The sequence below is a fragment of the Numida meleagris genome, chromosome 21, assembly GCF_002078875.1.
Source record: "Numida meleagris isolate 19003 breed g44 Domestic line chromosome 21, NumMel1.0, whole genome shotgun sequence".
Classification (NCBI taxonomy): domain Eukaryota; kingdom Metazoa; phylum Chordata; class Aves; order Galliformes; family Numididae; genus Numida; species Numida meleagris.
The window spans coordinates 1,207,525-1,226,896 of NC_034429.1; the positions used below are offsets into that span (position 1 = coordinate 1,207,525).

At 47.6% G+C, this 19,372-nt stretch overlaps 1 protein-coding gene across 3 annotated transcripts in view; it reads left to right on the forward strand.

Annotated features, from left to right (window-relative positions):
- The window catches only part of LOXL2 (lysyl oxidase like 2), a 42,154-nt gene continuing 22,825 nt past the window's right edge, over positions 44-19,372 (forward strand). Inside the window, exons 1-4 of one of the 3 annotated variants that reach the window (XM_021374852.1) lie at positions 44-153; positions 866-1,051; positions 12,731-13,161; positions 15,074-15,249. In XM_021374852.1, coding sequence (XP_021230527.1) covers positions 12,810-13,161; positions 15,074-15,249 — 528 coding nt within the window. In that variant the 5' untranslated portion in view covers positions 44-153; positions 866-1,051; positions 12,731-12,809. Of the gene's footprint in view, positions 154-865; positions 1,052-5,844; positions 6,002-6,633; positions 6,721-12,730; positions 13,162-15,073; positions 15,250-19,372 lie in introns of those variants that run through there. The other 2 variants (XM_021374853.1, XM_021374851.1) reach the window with 2 other exon arrangements.

The window sequence follows — 19,372 nt, forward strand, 5'->3', positions numbered from 1 at the left end:
GTTGCTCGGTGTAAATCACTCCTGTCCTCACTGTTTGCATCCAGCTGGCAAAACTTTCTTCTCTCTCAGCAGGTGTGAGAATGCAGGAAAGCAGGATGCTGTTTTCAGTACTGAAGAGCTGGAGATGCTGATACCATTTCTGTCATGCTTAAGGTGCCGTTTCTTCATCTAAAAATCGAGATGCTTTGAGTTGTGTTATTGTTTCCTTTTGGTCTGCCTTCTTTCTCCTTGGACTGGGAAGGGAATGTAGGCTGGGAGAGCATGCACATCTCACTGCTGACATCTGGAACTGTGCTACAAACTTTTTTTGCACTCATAGGCTGATAATTCTTATCAGAAAACTGACACTGCTGCTTGTTACAGAGCCTGTGCTTCCTGAGATGCTTATGACTGAGCCCAGGGCCTCTAATTGCATGCTCAGATAACACAGCCCCCATTTGGACAAGGGTCAATGTTAAAGGGTTAATATTCAAGTGGAGAGGAAGCGTCAGGGTGTGATATGGCAATATCCAGGCAGGTGTGGGGGTGCTTTTAATTGTAACAGAGCTTAAAGCCCACCAAGCATAGGGGAGGAGGTGCAGATTTCCAAAAGCAGTCATCTGAGCTCCAAACCTTGTCCTGCATTTACAGGGCTGTGTTGCTTTTTGGTGTTTGAATGGCCCTGTGGCAAGTGTCTGCAAACTTAGCCCTTACCTTTGTAATCTGGCATTGGAGCATCCTCGTGCTTAGGGCTGGTGTGCATTGTGGGGTTGTTTTGTGTTTCCCATCGTCTGTAAGGATTCGTAGGATGGAGCAGGGGCTCAGGAGGAGGTGGAAATGTTCAGTGTGTTTGTGACTTGTAGACTAAAACCACTTTATTTTGCAGCTCCCAGCTATTTAGGAAAAAAAAAAAAAAAGAGGAATTCTTCCCATCCTACTCCTGGACGGACTTGCTCTAAAGAGACTACATTAAACAGCAAGCACGAGAGGAAACATGATTCCTTTAAGAGCCTTAGAAATACCCATTTTCACTCTATACCTGTTCCTGGGCTCAGGTTTCCAAGACACAATGGTAATGTTTATCTGTTTGTGTCTGCTGCTGCATTAACATGCTTTGTTTTCTTTCTTCTGCTTCTCCCATTCACCTTCTCCTTTCTCCAGGTGCATTTAGGGCCGGTAAGAATGCAGAAAAGCACAGGGGAGAGGCAAGGGTGCTGCTCTTTGACCTTCCCCAGTGACCTGGAATGGGCAGGAGCATGATGCTGAAGGTTTTGGCTTTGCAGCCTCTTAAATGCATCGCTCATCTTCTTGTTGCTGTGTTTTTCATGGATGGAGTATATCCATGCAGGGCCAAAGGTGGCCCCTAATGGAAGAAGTGTTTTGGAGACAAAAGTATGCCTATGAGAGAGATGGAGAGCCTGGGGTAAGGAGGGGAAGAGGCCCACAGCTCCTCCAGCGTGGAAACAAAAGGGTTTTCTGCCCCTCTGCAGCACTTAGCAAAGGGGACAGTCAACAGCAGTGACTCGATGGCATGCCTGATCGCGGGCACCTTGTTCTTCTCCCATTGTTTCTGCCATTGTTGCTACCAAATAACGCATGAAGCTCATTGAAAGCTGAAATGAGCCTCGGGAAGGCTTGCTGCGTCCCTCTCCCTGGGCATTAGCTTCTGTGTGTGTAGCATTCAGGGGACTGGATCCTTACAGCTGTTCTTTAGGTCACCCTCTCTCTCTTTAAAGAATGGGAGGATGGCAATGACTTTCTCACTTGTGCTTGGAGGTCTTTGAGTTGGTGGGAAGTGGTGCTAGGACGTTGTCTGGGACTGGGCTGGCAGTGTCTTCGTGATGAGTAATTTGTGTTGCTGAACTGGAGACGCTTTGTAGGGCACTGAGCTTCTAAAGGGAGTGCTCAGCATGCTTGTATCGGGCAACTTGGAAATGCACAGAAGTCACAAACGAAATGTCCAGGCCCTCCTGCTGTGAAAACTGAAAGCGCTTAGCTCCTTGCTGATCCAAAGAGGTGTGAGGGGTGTTAAGGAACTGGTACATAATGCATCTCCTACCTGGATGCTCCCATCTGCACCCCTGTTCTGCTCTTGCTGTGAGCCCTCTTGCAAATTCAGCAGCTGGAGTGTCTGTCCTTGAGTAAAAGACACAAAAACAGAAGTGTCCTTAATGGGCATCGTGGAAAAGGAGGGAGTTGCTGCATTTGTATGTGAGCAGTGGAGACCAGTGCACTGTGTTTTTGAGCATCCTTGCCCCTTTTGCTCTCTTAACAGCCTCATTCTGTTCATTTCAGCTCCTCTCCCTTTCTTCTGGCCGTAGCATTCCCTGTCACAACAAAATGAATCCTTCAGCAGGAGGATGGCAGGTGAGTTCTGCCTGCTCAGGGCTCTGTGGGGCCAGCAGTCCCTTCTCTGGCCCTTGACCTCTAGGCACAGCAGTGTGCGCTCTGCTGTTAGAAGGGGGACTCTTGCCATCTAGTGGGAGGGGATGGTAAGCTCGAGGACCTCTGCCATCCCCCAGGATAACGTGACAAAGTGCATCCCACCTTCCTGGGTTTGTGTTGCAGGAGTCGTTTTGCTGCACGTGTGGGATCAGCTCTTGCTGCTTTCCCACCACGCTGTCACTGCCTTGAATCAACTTGTCAAACTCATTTTATGTTCTTTTAGGGCCAAAACCCTTTACGCTCTACCCATCTCCTCCTGGATAGCTCATTAGCACAGAGTTGTCAAGAACCTGTACGTACAGGGAAGGATTTTTCTTGGGGAAAGCTGGATTTCAGCAGCTGCATCCTTGAATCAGTGCTCAAGAGCAGCTAGGATCTCTTCCTTTCAAAGAATGAGAAGTGCTTGGAAAGTGCCTTGTCCTTGGGTCTTCCTTGGCCTAGGAAAACCAGTAGCTTGCATCCCAGTTGGGAATTTCAGTATTAACTGGGCTCCCTCCCCGCACCTTTCTTGAAAAGGACAGAAATACAAGAAAGATACGTGTGCTTTCTCTGTAGATGTGATGCTTTGTTGTTCCAGCTGCATGGGAGCTGTAGCTGTCATGTAAGCATTGAGTTCCAGTGTTGTTTCTGAGCTCCTGTGCTTGCTATATAAATACAACTGTTGTGTTTCATGGGGAAATCATGGACATTCCAGTAGGGGTTAAATGTTACATAAAATATATTGGTTTCTCCCTCACTGTGAGATGCATGGTCCCACTTCTCTACAATTGCTGGTGTTTGTTCTCCATCAGGTGAGCACGGAAGCAAGGTTCTGCCTCTACAATCACACATGGCAGCAATGTTCCAGTAGAGCCTACGAGTGTGAAAGCTGCCACGTGTCGTTAACACCTCACAGAGCATCAGGTCCCCAGATATCGCCGGGACCTTTACGGAGCTCTGTGTGTTTGGAAGGTCGGGTTGACCTGGGTGAGATTCGGACCAATGGCTCCAGAGAGTCTACGGGGTGGAAGCATAAGGTTTGTGGAGGCAACGAGCCTTCCCTTTTAGAAAGAACTAAAGATTAGAGGAGATTATAGAATCTAATAGCGCATAGCTAATTTTTGGAAGCACGGACCATGACTGTGACCGCTTGGTCAAATCCAGTCTTGACTTGTCCTTATGGCAAGGTGTGCACTGCAGGCAGATACAGCAGGAAACACCAAGGCTGAGGATGTGGCCCCGAAATTGGTCATGCTTGGGCATTAGGGAAAGGTTCTTCACTAGAAGAGAACCAGGATTTGGAATCGCTGATCCTTGTGTGTCCCTTCCAACTTGGGGAAGTTTAAGTGATTTCCTTAAATGTGATCAGATGATGCAAACCCAGTCTAAGCAGCATTTACCCCCGTAGACTGTGATTTTGAGAGTTTTCCTATTTTATTTGTTAGCTTTTTGCTCCGTGCTCGCTTTCTAGTCTTAACCTGCTGCGGTATGAAGGGGGCAGCAAATTTCCCCAAATCCAGCTAAAGAGCTTTGCTGAATTCCTGCCGAATGCTTCACTTTATGCAACCCACGAACTCTTCCATCAGCTGGAAAAAAGCCTGCATGGCATTTGCTGCTCGTATCCTTACCCGACCCGGGCATCCAGCGAGCATTCCTCCTGCAGGCCGTCATGTTTCTCCGTGCCCCAATCAGCAGACGCTCACACATTCCTTCCTCTGGCCAAACTGCTTTCAGCTTCCTGCCAGTCTGAAACAGCTCTGTTTGGTGCAGCTTCTGCTGTGGTGCGTTTTGCTCCTGGGTTTTGACCCATCAGGTTTTGACCCATCAGGTGGTGCTCTGCTGATGGCCGTTTGCAGCTTTTTTTATTACAGGAAAATCAGGGTGCTATGGACTGCTCCCATTGACCGCTGCTGTTGGCTTCCCTGGGAAGAAGAATTGCAAAGCTCTGTCTGAATGGTTTCCCAACTTTAAACCTTGACATCTTGATACTCTCCATGAGTTGTACCAAGAAGCCAAGTGTCCTATTTGGAATCCTAGGAGTTGGTCTGGACCTTTGGAGATCATCAAGCCCAACCCCTGAATATTTATTTAACAATGTGATTGACATAGGGGGGCTGCCCTGCCAACTCATGGGAACGTGGTTGGCATCTCCTTGCCCATATTGTCAATTTGTCTTGGTGGGTATCGCCTCAGAGCTTGCTGTGCTAGTAAGTAATGGGACCATTCTTATGTTGGGCTGGGTCTTTGAGCTCCTTCCCAGCCCAAGCCATGCTATGATTCTAGGAACACTCAGTTATGGACCAATCCACTCCATGTAGAGCTAACAAAACAAAGAGCAGGAGGGATTCTCCTGAAAGTGAAGTTGAGCTTCTCTAGTGTTGTCAGTTTATTCCACGGTGCCTATGCCCTTGCTTAAATTCTATGTTGCTGCCGTACACTTCTAGTCCAGCTTCCAGGTGTTGGTCTCGATCCTTATGGGTCCCTTCCGACTTGGGATAACCTACAATATGACTCCTTTCTCTTCCCAGAATGTTGCAGGTTCTTCCAACACTGGTGCCCAACTTGCTGAGATATCCTTTCCCACTAAATGGTTGCATCGGAGAGAGGGGAGCTCTGTGCAATCAGTGCCTGAGGAGCTGGGAACAAGGGCTAATGCAGATTTCCTGCATTTCAGGATGAGAAGTGGGACTGTGCTCTGAGCAGGAAGGGTAAATGGCATTTAGGAAGCGATGGGGAAACCTGGGAGGAGGGAGAAGTCTGATGGCAGATGTGTCCTTGTAGCATTTGGTGTTAAACTGCTGGAAATATACCCAGAGATAGTGATAAAGCACTTCAATTTTTCAAAATGAAGGGTTTGCCTGAAAGTCCTTTGAAAATCTTAAGTTTCACCTAGGAATGTGCTGTACTAAGTGGTGATATTCCTCCTAAAGTTGGCTTTTGTGAATGCCTTTGTGCCTATCAACTTTCTGCTGACTTGTTTGGAAATCCCATTAAACACAGACTCAAGTACACATGGCCAAAGCTGGGGAGAAAACAAATTTCCATTTGTTGGGGATTGCTGACGTTTCAGGCTGCACTGCTGTCCAAACCTGGGTCAGAAAATATAATTTCAAGGTGTTCACTGGAACAGATTTGCAAAGCCCTGTTTTCTTATCGTTTTCACAGTTAGAAAGATGTTTTGTTTTGTTTGTTAATGGAGAGTTGCCTTTAGTATCAGGACACTGAGGGGTTTGGGGGAATTCTTGGTGCGATCTGCTTGGTTGTGAAGGATGTGCTGTTCGGATTCCTATCCCACCTTCCCTGCAGCCCTGCCTAGATTTTCCCCCCGTTTCCCTCCTGTTTGCAACGCTCGTGCTCAGATTACAGGACAACCCATGATATCACCCGCTATGAGCCGAGGCTGAAGGGGTTGGGTCTTGGGAGGGGTTTGCTTGGCGAACTCCAGTGAAATTTGCCAGGAAGCAGCAGCTCCTTGCAGCGTATTCCTCTGGCTGCGGGATATTTCCCAGCGCGGAGGGGACCACTCGGACAGCTCAGCCCCAAAGGGAGAACTTCAGCCCCGAGGTCACCCCCAACACAACGTACCACTAACCCCGAGGTAACGCAGTGCTATAACCCATTCTCGCTGGGGAGGAAGGGGCTGATGTATTAAGGCTTTCTCACCCTCTCGTGCTGGAAGTTTGACTTCGCTTCTTCTCTTTTTCTCTTTGTTTTCCTTCTCTCCCATCACTCTGTGCAATGTTTAGCCTCAACCAGCTGGCAATAAGGCATATGATTCCACTAATTCCTCTCTCCTGAGTCTTGGTAAGGGAGAGATGACACAGACACAGCGTCACTTTGCAAAGATGTTGTGAGCAAGTTATTCTCCCCTTGCTTGCAGACAGGCGCGCGCTAATGAAGCAAAAAAAGACATGTTGCAAACTGCCTGCAAGTCGAGGCAATGCATATTCTCTAAGGTTATTACAATCTGCTTGATTTAAAGCAGAAAGCTGCAGTGCATGCCATCGACACAGTGTAAATGTTGCCAGCTACAAGCAGTTTAAATTCTCCTCTCTGAATGCTGTGCTTTCAGTGGAAAAGGCTTTGGTGCAGATGTTTCCCATTGGCAGAAGGCGTAGAACAGATACATCCATAGTTAAGGAACTTTGCTGTTGTCATCCTTGGGATCCCCAGGCATTTGCAAAGCAACCTACTGGCAGCTTTCATTAATTAGGCTGTTTTATCACGAAGTTTCAGGATTTGCAGTGATATCCACTGGAAAATTCAACAGAGAAAAGTGGGACTGTTTCTGTCTGGAATGGCTCTGCCTTCTTTTAGGTAAATTTTTGTTCTTTAAATTAGAGAGATGTTACTATGAGAGGGTGGAAAAGGTTTAAAACCCAATGCAAGTTGGCATGCTATGCAGAAAGACCCTACTTTATCTGTCTGGGAACAATAGTAGGAAACCTGGTTAGCATCTCTGTAATCAGCTCATAACTATGACATTGCACTGCTTTCAGACCGGTACTGAACAGGGGCTGCAAATAATTTGCTGCAGGGCTGCTGCTTGCCGGTTTCATTTTGGCTGCATGGAACCACTCGCAGGGGCAGAATTTCCTGGGTTGGAAGTGGAGAGCAGTTAGAAGACATAAAACGAAATGTTAGATGAGCTGCTGTAATGCAGGGGGGAAACCACGTATTTACCTTTGTGTAAAGATTGAAGGAGTGATGGTACTGTAGAGGACAATGTCTTTGTCTCTTTTAATAGAGCAGCCACGCATTCTGCTGACAGTTCTGTTCCTTTGCAAGTTAAGCAGAGACCCCCAAGTGCTTAGTGACGTTCTTTGTAGTTTGCTCAATAGGTTGACCCCAAAGATCATTGTCTTTACCTTCCTGTACTACTGATTCCTTCTCTTCTTTTTACATTTCTGTCTTTTATATTCATTTTAACCTTTTATCCTTTCTTCTCCTGAACTGTTTCCCGGCACTACTGGTGCTGCTTAGAAGCACAGAGATGTCCTTTCTTAGAGATGGCAGCTTTGGTGGATGGACCCATCCAGCAGATCACCATCAGTCGGTTTGCAAAGCACTTTCTGTGCAATGCAGTACTTCTTGAGAGTTGCTGTGATTCCCACCTCTATCCATCTTGGCTCTATGACCCCAGGTAAAGGGAAGAGAGAAGGAAAATAAAGAATTTCCCCAAAAGAAGCACGTGAGAATTGCTTCAGTTGAAGAAGCAGATGTGAGGAGAGGTTGCAGCTTGGGTTTGGAAGCATCCAGCTGAGCTGTTTGTGAGACATGCTGACCGTGGAACTGGGTATTTGGCCATGCGACTACTGTCGTGTCCATGCAGCTTTGGAGAGCAGCGTGCTTCTAAAGGTTTGGATCTCCTAGATCCAACCAAACGATGAGGCAAAGGGCTTTGGCTGGGCAAACCTGCACAAGCACTGCTTTGTTTAGAGTAGCCTTTGGAACAGAACACAAGCAAAGTGCTCTTGTTTTCCTGCTCTCTCAACTAGCGTGTTTGTCCATCAGAGTTTCTCTTTGCTTAGGTTCAAGGGCAAGGGGTTGAATTCTGTAAGCTCTACATGGGCTCCCAGAGGGCAAGCTGGGACTCTGCCATCCTTCTAGCAAGAGAAATCAATGGGTTTGTAAAGCACAAAGCGTTTCCCTGCGATGATCTCTGTTATCCTTGTGAGGGCTCTGCCCAGAATCCTATATGGCATTCTACTGAAAAATACTGTAGTTCACAGTTAGGATGTCTCCAGTGGTTCATTCAGCTTCCACTTTTAGCATGCTTTTTGGATTGCCCTGTGCTACCTCTCTTGAAAGTCTGAGAACAAAGCAACTTTTCTAGCAGGGTGGCATCTCATCCCATCATCACAGGGCACTGTACACTTTGTATGCTTATTTGTGAGTTACAAAGAAGACAGTCTGAATGATGGTTGGGGATCCCTAGGAGGAAGGTTAATAGTGGCAATGACTTTCTGGCCACCCTCAGTCAATCTGTGCCTTGGAACGAAGGGATAATACATCTCAGCTCTTGTCAAAGTGAGTGGTGACACTTCCATTCACTTTAATAGGACTGGAGAGGAGTCCATGTGAGTTGCCTGTTGCCTGGAGAACTGCTTCCCAAATGGGAAATCCCATTCCTGCCCCATCGCCATGCTTGCTGTGGGATGCATGCCTGGAGAATGGGGTATGGAATTGGAAATATAGGGAGCAGCATTTCAGGTGGCCAGATACCAGTGTGCTGTGCTCCTGGCCGTGACCCAGAGCAGCGGTCAGGGTGTAATCATCTCTTCCTTCCTCCTGATGGATGCTCCATGTCACGCAAATCAGACAGAGCCTTGCTGGGTCTGCAGTCCTAAATCAGCCACTCGAGACTTTCCTTTTGTCCCTGGATCAGGAGGGGAGTGGGGAGGCTGGTTTGTTGCTGGCTCTGTCAGAGCTGATCTATTGTTCTGACGATTTGGTGAAATGAAAAAGGGATTCTGGCTGCTCAGATGGGCTTTGATGTGGGGAGATGAATAGCCTATTAGTTTCACCTGGCGAATTCTCTGAAGAAGCAAAAGCTCAACATAATTTTTGAAATGAGATTGCTGCACACTTCTGTGCGAGCGTGTGTGTCCATCAGCTCACGACTTAAGACCAGAGCCCTCCAAAGGGCTGAATCAGCAGCTTGCAGGAGCATGCCCCAAAGCCTTAAATTACAACTTAAGGACTCTCCATCACAGTGCTATGGTCTGATGTACAGGAGCCAGGAGACCTGGAGTATTTTCCTGGCTTCTTTATTCAATAAGTTTTTAATGTTCCGTCTTGGATTCTTTTGAATGGGGAGACCAAGCGATATACTTCTAGGATTATGTCATTAATGAGTCTGGAGGCTGTTAGAGGATTTGAGGGGAGGAATGAGCCCTAAAGCAATGGAAATCGCCAGCGCAAAGCAGACATGCTGCAAACCTGAGCCTGGATTTGTTCTTAGGGAGCTCAGCGTGTGCAGCTCTCTTCAATATTTCAACAGGATTCTGCTTCTCCTGACATCATGGCTTAGTCTGGATAGTTTTTCTTCAGCCCCTCAATGAACAAGAGCTCTGGGTATGCAAGGTTTGATTTCTGGGGCAATGCAAGCACTGGGAAAGCTTTGTCTCTTACTGTTTGAATGTGCAACTATTTAGGATGGTAACATGACCTGAAGGGAAGCAGGCTGTGGTTGCTAGTACACACTGCAGTGTTGTCTCCTGGAGCGTGTGCAATTGCTGCTGTTCTGGTCTTAGGGAGAATTTTTCTGAGATGCACAGATTCAATGAGATTAGAGGGGAGATTTCGGGCTGTTTTTCCAATCCCTTCTTCTGGGCCCTATCTCAAAGGATCCCAACAGAGATGGGATGATGCATGAGATGTGCACCCCCCAAGACATTTCCCTTGGCGAAGGTTCAGGACTGCATTTATACATAGCTGTTAAAATACCTCTTTGCTCATCAGCCTTTCCTCTGTAGAGCAGGGGACCTGTCCATCCTCCCCAGGTTTTCTTAAATTCTGTGGTGAAAGGGTTTTTGTAGGTTTTCATGGCTCTGAAAGTCTCTAAGCTTTGGGAAATGAAAGCAAATTATCCTGCAATTGGCTTTTAGTGCTCCTGGGGTGCTGACCTGCTGAGGTTTTGCCAAATGTGAACCCTGCACCTGCAAAATTTGCTATAATCTACGTTAGTAATGTTGGTACCCACTAAAGCCCATTGGTACCCATTAAAACCTGGAAGTCTGTGCCACCAGTCTGCCCGTTGACTGTGAGATCTCCCGATGCTGAGATTTCCTATAGGGCCCTGGCATCTTCCAGGGCTCTGTGTTATTAATTAACGCTTCAGGGAGCTCAGCTGTTAACCATTACATCTTGCCTCCAAATGGTTTCCCCAACCCGTTGTGTCTTTTGGCTGCAGTCCTCCAGTGAAATGACCCGGGAGCTTTGGTTTGAATTGGATGCAGCCCTGCAAGCTGGAGCTGCACAGCATTCAGCTACTCCCAGAAGGTAACCTAGGGGGGAATTGGGCATCTCCTGTTAATTACAACAATGTGCCTTATCTCTCGAGAGCTTCCTCCAGGACTCGACCACAAGGCCAGTGAGCACAGATGCCAAGAGAAAGCCATAATGGCACTTAGGGTTGGGTTGAAATCTCCCTCTCCAGGAATTGAGATGAGAGAGAGGTTTCAACCCAACTTAGCTTTTGTTTGGTGTTTGCTGAGGCCGTTTAATTCCTATTTACTCAGTAGCAAGAAACAACAGCTGCGTAAAACGCGGTAGGACAAAACAGATGTTTAAAGGTTAGAACTGGAAACCAGATTTCCCGAAGACCATTGGGCTTGCAGCTCTGTGGGCTCGTCATTCCCTCTCTGTTATTTATACTTATAACTACCATGTGTTATTTTTCAGCCCTATGATCTAAGGGGGTTACTTGGAAGTTGTTATCCTGTTCACAACAACTGCTCTGCCCACGTATTTATCCTCTGGGCTAGAGCCCATCTTGTTTCCATGAAAAACATTGTAAGTGGTTTCTTTTGAAATCCGTGCTGGTGGGTTTTGAAGTTGGGCATGTCTGACAGCGCTGATGTGCGCTGGCTCCGGGAGCCTTTCAGTTTTGCAGAACACATCTCCTGCCCCGCCGACTGCATTTGCTTTGGGAAATCCCCTTTGTTTCTTGCTGGAGGAGAGCAGCCTTGTGAAAGCTGCTGTGAAAGGAAGCTGTACTTCCTTCCTCTCTGTCTGACATGGGGCAGGGCTTGCTTCCATTCCTCTCAGCCTCACCTCCTGACCTGCAAGAATTGGAAAAATACCTTGTCTGTGTGCCAGATTTTCTATGAAAATGTGCAAGTCTCAGTCTGGTGAAACCACTGTGAGTATCTGGCTTCTTGAAAACCACACTGTTACTGTCTTAGACATGTTTGCCCCATATTCCACCTCCTCTGTTGTAGTCCCCCCCCTTTGCTTTTCACTTTTCCTGCCCAAAACCCAGTGCAACTCTTTTAACGAAGTCCTTTATTTCATGCATGTGGCTGTTACGGAAACATCATCCACCCCCAGCACATCAGAGGATACTCACTACCACCAGCCCTATGTAACGCAAGGGGAAACTGAGGCAGAGCTCTGGCTGAGGTCAGGCAGCAGGCTGAAGCTGAGATTTAACTGTGTGCTGAATTTCACTGTCATTCCCTGGGATTTCTGGTACATCTCTCTAGCCCAAAAGGCTGCTTAGCATGTTTTATTGGTCACTTTTTGGGGATAGCTGAGCCCCAGCAAAACCACTGGAGGGTTTTACATCACAACATCTGCTTTTGGAGCCCAGTCTTCCCCCCTCTCCCTCCTCTTTGGTATTTGCCAGGAAATAACGGAGCTTGAAGGGCTGGGGAGCTTTTTCCCACTGCGCTGTGGCATTGCTTCACTTGGAAACTATTCAACCGTCAGCCCCCACGTGTGCTCCTCGACCACTCCACGTGCTGGGGAGTCTGTGAAGTGGGCAGAAAATGACCAGGCTTTAAGCTCTGCACCGCCTCTGGATAAATTCCTCTAATGAGCCAAAAGTTGCTGGTTCATACCTTCAATGGCCAGTTTGCCAAGCTGTGGGATGAGGGAGCCCCAGTCCTGATTTACCAAGCAAACCTTGGAGATCATTAGCACTAGGCAAGGTCAGATGAGATTGCTGTCCTGCAAAGCACCGAAACCTGCATTGATTTTTCTGCAGAGGAAACGATGTGCAGTGGCAGCAATAAGTCTTCTATCGTGGTATTAGGAAAATAGACTTCAATAGAAACACATCGCTTCTGGCCACACTACAGTGTTTCATTGCCATTTTAGTTTTTTCCATTGTTTAAGCAACAGATTGTGCTCTTTTTTTAAAGGGATTTTGTGTGCAGGGGGGGAAAACATTTAGTTCCATCCTAGCTGAGTGCCTTGCACCTAACACTGAATCGTAGAATCATTAAGGTTGGAAAAGACCTCTGAGATCACCAAGTCCAACCACCAATCCATCCCCGCTAAACCATGTCACTCTGTGCCACAGCTACTGGATTTGTAGAGGAATAGGAAAATCCTATTGATGCCATCTTTGACCTGTAGAATGTTGCCTTGGAAAGAGTATTCTTCAGCCAAAGCCATTTGGATTAAACTTGCAAGTGGTTTTCATAGGTTTCTTCTCATTCTCTTCTCCCGCTTCATGAGAAGTAATTGACTTGACTTTGGTTCTTACCAAGTCGAGTCTTTGGGTATAGTGTCTTCCATAGTTTTATCCCCTTCTGAAGCAGGAGGAATGAAGTCCACATCCTTACCAAGCCTTACTCACGCTTTCCTTTCATCCCAGGACAGCCACACAGCACCTACCTGCACTGACTGGCAGCTGCAAACCAACGCTTTGGCTCTGAGAACTGTGAGCACTGAAAATGGAAGGATTCCTGGGCTTTAACCATAACCACTGTTTCATCGTGCTGTTCTTCGTCTCCCTGAGCCTTGCCCAGTATGAAAACTGGCCCTACCTCCCCGGGTACCCTGAGCCACCCCCACAAGTCTACCAGCCCCCCCAGAGGCCAGCAAACGTTCCCAAAATCCAACTACGTCTCGCGGGGCAGAAGAGAAAACACAACGAAGGCCGAGTGGAGGTGTTCTACAGCGGCGAGTGGGGCACGGTGTGTGACGATGACTTCTCCATCCACGCAGCACACGTGATTTGCAGGGAGTTGGGCTACGTGGAGGCAGTGTCTTGGCTACCGAGCTCAAAATATGGGAAAGGAGAAGGTAAGGCCCCCCCCCCCAGAGCAACAGCATCGTGCTTAGCTGTTTCTCTAACTGTAATAGTTCTTGACTTGATGGTCAAATTTGAAGATGTAGGACCAGACGAAGAGCTGAAGGAGCCAATCTTGGCGTGTGAGCTCTGGCAGGGGATGAGGGTAGGACGATCTCCAGCAGCCAGCAGGGCTACTGAAAAGGGAAGCTGCAGCCACAGATGTAATTTACAGATGGTTGTTTCCCCATTCGTGCTTCCATTGCTGCGCAGTGAGTCAAACAGGGCCTCTAAACACTCCTTCCTCCAGCTCTTTTCCCTGTGAACTGTTTGGGCTCTAAACAGATTGCCTGCGTGGTGCTGTACAATTCTTTTTCCTCCTGTTATCCTCTCCAGAGAGGCATACATCATTGTGTAACGCAGAGTAGCCTATAAAACCCCAAAAGAATCCTATATAGGATTGTGTTTGTAATAATCTTTTGGGACTCTCCAAGCTGGTCTTGATGGGGAAGAGCTATTCACCCCCGGCCCAAACTGCACGTCACTTCTATTGTGATCTTTGAAATAGCGTGTGAAGGTTGTGTGGGCAATTGCAGCTTGGAAAGTTGGATATTTCCTTTTTAAAGGTAGTAATAAGTTCTCAAAATGGTAATACTTGAGGTAGAATAGCTCTGTGAGAGTACACGACTCAACAGCTTTGTTTAATTGTCTTTTACTATGCTGTTAGTTAAATACTGGCTGGCGGAGAGTTTCTTCCTCCAAACATTAAGGCCTGTCACACTGTTGATGTAACCCACAGACAGATTATTTCCACTCCAGAAGGGATAAACGTGCTGTATGTCTGTTACTTAGCACTGCTCGTTAGCGCTCACACCTATAAAATTGCCCATTAAGGAGCGAGCAGGCCTTAACGTTGACTTGAGTGAAACATGAAACCTTGAATGTTGTCCCAAGCTGTGGATTTTGGCTCTTTGGGTGGAGAAGATTTCCGAGAGAGAGAAAGAGTCTATGACATTGGAAAACGAACCAGTAACTTGTTGCCATCTGGTTCGATGGGGTAAGTCTTGATGTAGAGAGCCTGTGTAGGGGGAATTGTGCCTTCCTAGGTCAGGAAGGACTCAATGGCCCTAATGTCCGGGGATCATGAGGAGGGCTGGCAGATCCATCAGCTGGTTGGTGATGAACCAACTGAGCATTAGGGCTGGTGGAACAAAGCTGGGAAAGCCAAGGGAAACAGCTCTGACCGCTCTTGCAAAATCTCTCTGTGGCTCTGAATGTTGGGCAGTCCTTTCTACCCAAAGGATGTATCCTTCAGACAAGCAAAGCCTTGGGGACCCTAAAATGTGGGAATTGTTGGTCCTTGGAATTTAGGAGACAAATCACAGGGGAGCAACACTTGCCCAGCATGTTTCCAAAGGGAAAGTGAGCACCTGGTAAAGGGGAGTCTCAAAGGTGCTATTGGTTCCTTGCTTGGAAAATATGACCTCAAGTTCTTGGAGTGGCACCTCTTGATTTTTGTCTACCTGTCAGTCATCTCCAAAGGACCTAATTTGTTTTAATATATGCACATGTACGTGCACATGCTTTTTGCTGGGGGAAAAAATGGTAACTACAGTCTGGAAACTGGATCTGGCCATTGGTTTTCAAGCAGCACCCAAATAACAGGAGGTTCCAATCAACAGTGGTTCGCTAAATCTTCTGCAAAAATTTGCCTTTAAAATGATAGGACACTTAATCAAAACTTGGAGCGCTCTCACAGAAAAGATTTAACGAGGATTTGATGAGAAATGATGCAAAGAGAAGCCTTAAATACAGAGGGTGATTTGGTGTGATTAGAGGGCAGGGTCCAATCAGCCAAACCACTGATGAGCACAATCTAGATTTACACTCTTTCTGAGTCTCATCTCTATTTCCTTTCCCCGTCAGGGAAAATTTGGATGGACAATGTCCACTGCAATGGCAAGGAGACCACGCTGGCAGCGTGCACGTCCAATGGATGGGGAGTGACCGACTGCAAACACACCGAGGACGTGGGAGTGGTCTGCAGTGAGAAGAGAATCCCCGGCTTCAAGTTTGACAACTCGTTGCTCAACCAAATAGAGGTAAATGGGCTTTAAAATCCCAGGATGGTGGTCAAGTCTTCTTCAGGGACGTCTGCTGCAAGTTGTAGGTTATCTGAGCTGCACCCTATGGTGAGAGCAAACACTCGACAGTGCTTTTTTTTTTATTGTATTTCTAAGAAAAAATTAGGAGAGCAGAATGCCTGCTGTACCCATAAGCTTCTACCTATATGACTTTGGTGCATAGCACTGAACTGCTGAGCTTTCTTTCCCCTGATGCTTCCCTTTGGGTACTGGGAGCAAACTGGAGGCCACTGGTGTAACAGTGGGGTCAGTGGATAGGGTTTGTAGCAAATAGGGCTTACAACCATTGGGTTGGGAGGGATGGATTTACAATATAAAAGGGTTTTTGGTCTGTTTAGCTAAGTAATGATGTGACTGTGATAATTCTATGGAAATATTTCTGGGAACGGGAGGTTAGTGCTAGAAGCGATGAAATGAACGCGAACAGAGGAAAACGTGGGCTGGTCACTGGGGGAAAGGCTCTGGATTTTGGCTGAGCTTGGGTCTCCAGGGGAAATGACAGAAGTAAAATGCCTGAATCACTGCTCACCCAGCACTGTTAGATTTCTGCACAATAAAGCTCAGTGGGGGAAATAACCCAGGGGGAATGCTGGGCTGGAAAGAAGCTGGGCTGAGCTCATCAAAGGAAAAAAACGTTTGCTCTTTCGAATGTTCAGGTTGGAAAATATTTGTGGTGACTCAGCCCACAACTCCCTTGTTTCAGTGTGCAAAACGTATCGAAAGAACTTCTCCAGCAAGCAGAGTCAAAGCTTATTTTAAGCAGAGAGGGAATCCAGGGTGCATCACTTACCACACCGTGGTTTCTGTGTCTGAATCTTGGCTTTATTCATCATCTGAAACAAAGGATGCAGCGTTCTTTGTCACTGCAGCAGAATAATTCTAGCCGTTGCTTTGTAGTCACTGATGGATGGAAGGCTCCTGGGCAAAGTGTGGATGTAGGGTATGAGCTGAAATTCTGCTTGCCTTGACCTGGATTCCCTTGGCTACAGAGGGGAAGGAAGGCCTTCCAAAGGGATCCCAATGGCCCCAGACAGCTGCTCGGAGAGCAAGGCAAGCTGATGGAACATCAGTGATGGCTTTGGCAGATGTGTGCTTTCCCAAAGCCACAGTGAATCCTCCAAAGAGAGGCCTGGAAGAAAGGATGCTTCAGTCTAGACGGAGGTCGCATCACACCGAGATGCTTTGGGTATTAATCATAAAAGCTGGGGAGGGCTCTGCTTTTCCATTAGCTAAGAACTGGAGGTTGATGAATGAGTAGAACACGTTGGGGTGACCGAGAACTGGTTGTGCCGATGCTGTGTGGGTGTTGAGCTTCAGACAAAGAGAATGAATCATGAGATTGGCTTCAGCCACATGAACTGCTCCATAGGAGAAATAGGGTAAGTTGTATTCTCCATGACCTGGGAGTTGGGTATGGGTGAAGGCATTTATCACTATGGTAAGTGGAGAGCTGCATTCCCAGCAGTGGGTGAGGAGCACAGGTGACCAAAGGCAGTGGTGTGGATGGAGAGTTTTCTCATATCCCTCTAAAGTCCCGGGGAGCTGAAGGGTTCTTTATCCTGCTGGTTTTAATGCAGCAGGATTAAGGCTAAAGGTGATGTGCTATGAATTTTTCAGATGCCATTGTGGAAGTACATCTCAGTCACAGCTATCTGTCAAATGCTTAAGCTTTTCTCCCCCCCTTTCAGCTTTCCTTCTCTTCTCTGTGTTTGCTTTATCTCATTAGCAGCTGCCGTGGCATAGCTAGGAGTCAGAGACGATGAGAAGGGTTACTCATAGGGTCACAAACCGCCAAACAGCGAGGTCAAAAGGCTGATGTGAACGCAAGCTTGAAAGTCTTTGCCCTCTCCAACATGCCTGGGAATTCTGCATGTCATAGCTCGCATTCACCAGGGGAAACGTCATCATTCTGTGAGCTGCTGGGTTCCTCAGGCTGGAGCCCAGTGCTCATCCAGGGGATGTTTCCCCATTAGGATGGGATCAGGGAGTGAGGGACCTGAGATTTTTTTTATGGACAAGGTCTCTCCACCGCCTTCAGCTATTATTGTGCTGATGGAGCTGTTACTTGTACTAATAACACTAATAGGTGATGCATTGATGCACTTGGTGGGAGCAGCACTATTCTGCTGTCCTGGGAAATGCATGCTCAGGGCAGCACGAGCAACCCATCACCAAGCCAATGCCATTGCACTCCTCTTAAATTCATCATTTGGGAAGCGTCTTCAAGCCCTTTAGTGCTACTTTCTGTGGGGCTGCCAAGGTTTAACGGGGAAAGCCAGCAGCTATAAGGCAACATCTGACTTCATTCTGACTTGGCTCCAGCTCGGAGGGGCTGTGCAAACTGACGTTTGCTCAAATCTGGCCCCACTTCCTAAAATCTGACAGGCAGAGGGTTTGCATGCTTTTAAAAGCAATATGATAGCCCTCGAGCAGAGCTTGTTATTATTGGACGTTATGCATGCCTCCATTGCCCAATTTGGAAATGCTGCAGATAAGTGGTATAGGATGAAACTTTCCATCACCAAAAACTGCTTGGCTTAAATATATGTATATATGCTCAGCCGGATCTTTTCCCGTCACAGCTCATGCTTGGAGGGTTACATCACATCTCTTCCTGTCCCTGAGCCTTTCCATCCCACCTCCCTTGGTTTTGTGCAGCGAACCCTCTCAGCCCAGGGCGAGTGGTGGGAGATCAGTGACACAGAGGCAGCAGATGGGCAGGAAGAGGTTTAACAGGACCCAGCTTAGGGCAGCTCTGAAATCCATCATCCTCTCCCTGAAGGGCAAAGCAAGTCCCGTTGTTTGTGCTTGATACTTTCTGCAGATGCTGCAGCTTTTAGCCTTGTTCAGAGGGTTATTTCTTGGAGGGTGGTGGAAGCACAGAGCAGGGCTGTGGGCTGGGATCAGCCCGGTGCCCCCTGAGCATTGCCCACCTCCAGCAGTGCTTGCTTGATGCACTCGGTGTCATTGCCCCAGTTTGCATTTCAGAGTTGCTTCTCCCCCACCTCTTTAAAATATGTAGACAGCTTCTCATTTATGGAGAGAGCAAGGCTTGTGGCTTAGCCTTGTCTTACTGAGCACCTAGATGTGAATGTAAAGGCTGCCCACAGCCACAGGGGTACAAGGAGAATGATGCTGGACCTGTGCTTCTCCATGCAGGCATCAGCTCATCCAGCACCATGCGGGCAAATCGTGGTTGGAATAACACGGAGAGTTGACTTAGCTTGTATTTCTTGGAGTAAATCTCCCAGGTTTGCGTGCTTGTATTCAGACTTGTGAGTTATTGCACGACTTGGGAATACAACAGGAGGGCAGAGCACAGCACCTGCTTTGTTCATAATGGTGCCTCCTGGTCCAGCTTTGCAGCTGATGTGCAGATGCAGCAGGGGAGGCTCTTGGGGATGACACACCTGAAAGTCCCACAAAATGCAGGAAGGGAGCTGGGAGCTGAGCTGCCCCTTCCTCTGATGTGTTGGGAGCAGGATGAGAGCAGTGCGTTGTCCAAACACACACAAACCCACCTGTGACAGCACTGCTAAGGCCACAGCAACCAGCTCTGCCTTGAATATATTTCTTTAATAAATGCATTTTTTTTAAGCCATCCCCCCAAACATCCTTAGCAAAATATTTGTTGTCTGCCCTCTTCCTCTCTGTGCACACACATCCAGGCTGCAAATAGGACACGCTCTAAATATAACGAATTGCCACAGCCACAGTGTTCCCAAATAGATGCGGTACCTGGGAGCAGACGATGGGCAGACGAGGGCTGGTGGAGCACACCAGGCTGTGCTGCTATTCCTGTCCTCCTTTTCCCTTCTGGGAGCAGAAAAACCTCACTTCAAAGCCTGGTGGCTCAAAGGGTCTGGTTGTGCCAGGTTGGAAATGGGTTGAGTGGTATTGTCTGGGGTTCGTAACCAGCCCAGTTGGGCTCTGGGGAAGAGGTGGCACAGAATGCCTCTGTGTGCTGCTGCAAAGTGCGAGGCTGGGGACAGGGGGCATGGTCAGTGGGCATGGTGGGATGGGTTGGGGTTGGACGTGGTGATCTCAAAGGTCTTTTCCAACCTTTATGACCATGGTGGGA